Source organism: Ostrea edulis, chromosome 9, assembly GCF_947568905.1.
Source record: "Ostrea edulis chromosome 9, xbOstEdul1.1, whole genome shotgun sequence".
In the NCBI taxonomy this organism is placed as follows: Eukaryota; Metazoa; Mollusca; class Bivalvia; order Ostreida; family Ostreidae; genus Ostrea; species Ostrea edulis.
The window spans coordinates 6628663-6634780 of NC_079172.1; the positions used below are offsets into that span (position 1 = coordinate 6628663).

The window sequence follows — 6118 nt, forward strand, 5'->3', positions numbered from 1 at the left end:
ACTTTCAATAAAATATCTAAGTATGAAGCAGAAGTGGACGACTCTCTGGTGTCCTTTATTTCGAGCTCACAGGGATTAGAAGTTTTAGATCTAAATATAGCCAAAAACAGCGTGCCAAACAAGTGGAGCCAAATTCTATGTCATGAGACAGTTACTCGTATGTCATTATTCAAAAGCTTCTACATGAGAAAAAGACATCTTGTAATGGCCTTCAACTCGACATTTCAATATATGGACGACATTTTCTCTATAATTTTGTCGATTCCATATATCCCAGTGAAATCGAAATAAAAGACACCACCAAGTCTTCCATATCTGGTTCATATATGGATATTTTGTTAAAAGTAGATGTCAATGACAAATTAACAACATGACTTTATGATAAACGAGATGACCTCAGCTTCTCTATCGTCAACTTCCCATATTTTATAGCAATATTACATTATCACCTGCATATATCTCTCTCAACTGATTCGATATGCGATAGCATGTTCGGTGTATGATCAATTTGTAAATCAACGTAGGCTGCGGACAAATAAGTTGATGTTACAGAGGTTTCAACAGTCTTGTTTAGAGTCAGTATTTCGCAAATTCTATGATCGCAATGATGATTTAATTTAATTTGCAAATACATCAAGTCATTAGGACGATTGCAGACTGATGTGTTTCGTACTAATTGTTAGGCCGTTCTTTACATATTAATTTTGACTACGGATTGCTCCTTTTAACTAATCGAGATATAGGGTTTATAGTTGGTGTGACCGGTCGACAGAGGATGCTTACTCCTCTTAGGCACCCGATTCCACCTCTGGTACAGTGTATGTCTAGGGGACCGTGCTAGTCCTATAAATATTGTATACTTTATAGGATTTGTGAGATTGGTCACTCTTCGTTATATTCACTTGTTCATTATTACCATTCAAATATATCGCTTAACTTTCATAACTAATACCGTTATGAGATACGCATTTATTTCAATGGATAATACAGTGAATTCAGAGTTAGCTATCATCACTTAGGCAAAAAAAAAAAAAAAAAAAAAAAAAAAAAAAAGAGTCGAGGCTGAAGAAGCACAGCGTAATACAGTGAATTTTTTCTTTATCAATAACGTAACGAATATGCCCCTATTAGCATTTGTTGCTGCTCGAATTCTGCGATGCATAAACTTGGTTACACGGTTTATTTATGCCATGGGGATGTTCTTTCACTCTTCCAGAAGCTCCTGCCGCAAAGTGGATAGAGCCTCTTTAACATGTACTACACATGCTCTATTGGCGAGGTATCGAAACTGTATGGGGACCAAGGTAACGTATCGGCATTCGTTTGGTGAAGGTAGTCCATTGCAAGTCACGTCACATGCCAACAGACATTGTCTTGTGGAAAAATTAAGTTGTACTGACGGAAAAACGACACGATGACAGGTTGCAGAACAGTGACAATATACTGTTGCACTGTCAATTGCTTTCAATGACAACTAGACGATCGTTGCGGCCACTAAAGACCTCGCCCCATTTCATATCGTTACCACCACCAGAATGTCACATTCCATCATGCAGTTATTGGTATAAAGTTCCCCGTGATGTTGAAAAACACTCCGAAGCCCATATGAGCCGCAAAGGGTGAAATGACTGGTCAGAGAAGAGTACACGGCGCCCTATTTGCATAGGAAACACATTTGGACGGTGTTGTCGCAACCATTGAGTCCTGAAGTTGATGACGATTAAGAAGTATTCCCACTGCAACACGACACAGCTTGGTGCCATGGAGGAGAGACGCCCCAACATAATATCTGGTCTGTTCTTGGACTTAGTGTCTCCGGTGTCTCATTTGCAGTATTTCGTGCAGAACTAAACCCGTCACGCAAGTGTTGCAATCTCATGAAACGATCCTGATGAGGCGTCGTAACCTTCGGTCCGCCAGTTCGAGAGCGGTCAGCAGTTGCATCAGTCAGCGTTTGTAGACATTCAGAGCTCTTCTCGCTGCGTATATGTTTTTTCATCCACTAGTAACTGCACTACTCGTTAGGTAGCCTAGACATCTTTTATGTAATATGAGAAACTAATTTCAGCATTGGACTATTCTGACCAAATACCTGAAGTTCTGAAACTCATGAAATACATTCGCGTGCATTTGTGCACAACCAACTGGGGTAGGTATTGCGGACACGAGAACGACAAATGTGACCAATTCTCCGTGTATTGTTTGGGAATGTGTAAGATATCACGCCATTCAAAATTGCTGACAATGAACCATTAATATTTAAAACAAAACTGACATTTAATTGGGATTGCATTTCTTTTGCGTGTCAGTAAATTTACATCCCTTATTGATTTCCTTATGAAAAACTAATGAATGTGGAATGTATTGTAGGACAGTAAGAGCAGTGTACCATTCCAGTGTTGAAACAATCGCATAAAATCACAATGTCATTATAATCTAATAGCGTTCAAGAAAGCAACCATGCCTAGTTGATGGCTGTTGCATTATTTTCACTGACAACCACGCAAAGCTCTATTAAATCTGAAATAACTAAGACATTTTCTAGCACCACGTGAAGGTGAACCCCAAAAATATCATTTGTTGGACATCATAGCAGATAAGAACAGCTACGCAGTGCTGTATAACCAATTTTTCATCTATTCATCGCACTATAGTTGTCAAGGAATAAGCATTTACTGCTTTGTTAAACCGCGCTTGACTATTTCCGACTTTAAGTGGGCAATGCATTGATTATATTCCCCTGCGGAAGAATTGTCTCCCTTCAAGGCTCCCTGAATATGCGCAAAGATGGACTGACTTTTCTGCTTGTTTATGCTTAACAGTAGCATCTTGTAAACTTAATTCAGTCAAGGTATTTACAATACACTTCCGACTTTAATTATTGGACTTCCGTTGACCCTAATTGGTTGAGTTTCTACAACCCCGTGACAACCCAAGACTAATGACCCGCAGGTTTACACCTGTTTAGTTATTAAAGTCTCTAGATCTAGCAAATGCATAAAAGAAGACACTCCCTCCAATAACGGCACCAACGTTATAAAATCTCGTTTACAACAGAAATCTACAGTGTTGAACCGTTGCTAAGAAGACATATTCTCCACTAACGACACAAATGTTATAAGATCCCCTTTACAACAACAGAAAATTGTTCCATGGGGGTCCGGGTTAGAATAGGTCCTCAGTACCCCCTTACTTGTCGTAAGAGGCGACGAAATGGGGCTGTCCTTCTGATGAGACCGTAAAAACCGAGTCCCCGTGTCACAGCACGTGTGGCACGACAAAGATCCCTCCCTGCTCAAAGGCCGTAAGTGCCGAGCATAGGCCTAAATTTGGCAGCCGTCACCAGCAGTAGTGACGTCTCCATATAAGTGAAAAATTCTCGAGAGGGACGTAAAACAATATTCAATCAGTCAATCAATCAATCAATCAATCAGTAACAGAAATGTAGAGATGTATTGTGTCATTTATCTAGTAACTGCATTATGGAATATATTTTAGCAATAGTTGGTAGTAAAAGACAGACATAATCTCATTATATATTACTGCAAAGGTCAGTGAAAGGGACTTTCGAATAATGTGTGAATCATCAGTTCATTCTCTACTGGGAGGTTTGTCGCTCTGGAAAAAAAAAACAACGCAACCACACCACACAATGAATTGTAAGGAACGATACTTAGATATATAATGCAAAATAAATTGAATGAATCCTACTACGTACTCACAGATAAACAGGGTGATCCAAAAGGGAAAAAAATTGCCTGAAAGATCGGAACACAAAGTTCGATAAGAATCGCATTGTGCTTGGCTGATTATTCATCCAAGTGGGTCTTCAACTGTGATTGTATCGGGGGTTCTTTATCGATCATTTGTTAATTAAAATGTAAGGATTACACAAGTGCTGGTAACACAAGGCATCCCTTGACCACGAGATCACAGTGATAGGCATCGTCTCAAACTGAACGTCGGGTTTTCTTTTTCATAAAGAATCCTTTAATATTATAAAATTTCATATTCTAGTTTGTACTAGTAATTAATTGAAAAAAAAAATATTTCGTTCTTCAGCTTGAATATGTTACTGTTCACAAGCACCTTGGTCTTACCTTTTCCTATGATTTAAGCAGGTCTGTATATATTAAAAACATTGTAAATACTAGTAATGCGTTTAAAAAACTTGGTTAGTTAAAAAAGTTAAAATTTACTTAGGGAAGAAATACCCTATCAAAAATGTACACAACTTTTATTTTGATTCACACCATTTAGAAAAAGAAACTGGGTGGGAACCCCTTTCTAATAGAAGACAATCAGATGAATTAACAAATATGATTAAAATCACAGTAATTTAGTTCCCCAGTATTTGAAAGAAATTCGCCCAAATATCCGCAGAAATTTATCGGCATATAATACCCGTAATTCTAACAATCATATACTTCCAAGTTGTAGACAAATATAATTTATTCCCGACACAGTTAGAAAATGGAATTTGTTTTAGCTCAGGAATAAGGGGAATAACTTCAATTGAAAACGCATTAAAATAACTCCCTCGAAACTGGTAACTTCACCACATTTTTCCTTATACTCCTCTTCTTCAACATGGCTTGTCTCTCTTGGAGGACTGTTTAATGTGCTTCTGAAGTCGAACCTGAGGGTGTGGTTGTTTAATGTGCTTCTGGGGTCGTTGTTTAATGTGCTTCTGAAGTCGAACCTGAGGGTGTTGTTTAATGTGCTTCTGAAGTCGAACCTGATCGTGTAGTTTAATGTGCTTCTGAAGCCGACCCTGAGGTTGTGATTGTTTAATGTGCTTCTGGAGTCGACCTTGAGGTTGTTGTTTAATGTGATTCTGAAGTCGACCTTGAGGTTGTTGTTTAATGTGATTCTGAAGTTGAACCTGAGATTTTGGCTGTTTAATGTGCTTCTGAAGTCGACCTTGAGGTTTCATGTGCTTCAGAAGTCGACCTTGAGGCTGCGGTTGTTTCATAAGCTTCTGAAGCCGACCCCGAGGTTGTGGCTGTTTAATGTGCTTCTGAAGTTGACCCTGAGGCTGTGGTTGTTTAATGTGCTTCTGAAGCCGACCCCGAGGTTGTGGCTGTTTAATGTGCTTCTGAAGTTGACCCTGAGGTTGTGGTTGTTTAATGTGCTTCTGAAGCTGACCTTGAGAATGTATAATGTGCTTCTGAAGTCGACCTTGAGGTTGTTTAATGTGCTTCTGAAGCCGACCTTGAGAATTAGTAATGTGCTTCTGAAGTCGACCTTGAGGCTGTGGTTGTTTCATGTCCTTCTGAAGTCGACCTTGATGTTGTGGTTGTTTAATGTGCTACTGAAGTCGACCTTGATGTTGTGGTTGTTTAATGTGCTACTGAAGCCGACCTTGAGGTTGTGGTTGTTTAATGTGCTTCTGAAGCCGACCTTGAGAATGTTGTAGCTCACACCGGGTTAAGGTGTCCCGGGTAAAATAACAAGTAATAACAGCATATTCATATTTTAAAAAGTAAAATTCTTTCAAGCGTCGCATATTTTTTATAAAAATAAGAATCGTTTGTCAATACATAAACAAATATCGTATCACGTGGGATATCCTTCGCTTAACTATTACGTCGTCATACAAGTGACGTAGAGCTAAATTTATCCGCTAGACCTTTAGTTGTTTATCACCTCTGCACCGGTGAAAGATGCACTCAAATCATTTGCAGTTTGGGCTTGATATGTCGTTACTGATATGGTAAATTTAAAAAGTGATACGGATCGGTGCAATATCCTCTCAAATATAATCTCAACTCAAATGTTGGGCATTTTCCACATTCACATCCAAATCGTATCTAAACGAGGCAAAATATTCTACCTTCCGTATCGAAATCCTAAATCTGCAACTAGTTACCTTTAAGAATATACCTTGATCGATATAAAATATCGTCATCTTTCACCTGTGCCGAGTCGATATGTACATGCGTTGGTTGTCTTTATTCCAAATGACTATACACATCGAGAGCGATTTCAAGGTCACAAAGTAATATAAAGATTACTTTAAAGTCTTTCGTGCACACTATATATAAGAATATGAAACTTATATATCATCAAAGAAAACTGAAAAAAAAAATCATCTGACAAACAGATTTAAACATAT

At 38.4% G+C, this 6118-nt stretch overlaps 1 protein-coding gene across 1 annotated transcript; it reads right to left on the bottom strand.

The window, feature by feature from the left end:
* Window positions 1–4585: 4585 nt before the first annotated feature.
* On the bottom strand, window positions 4586–5269 carry LOC125660173 (involucrin-like). Its single transcript, XM_048892013.1, has one exon. The coding sequence runs from the start codon at window positions 5267–5269 to the stop codon at window positions 4586–4588; it is 684 nt and encodes a 227-aa protein (XP_048747970.1).
* Between the last annotated feature and the right edge of the window lie 849 nt (window positions 5270–6118).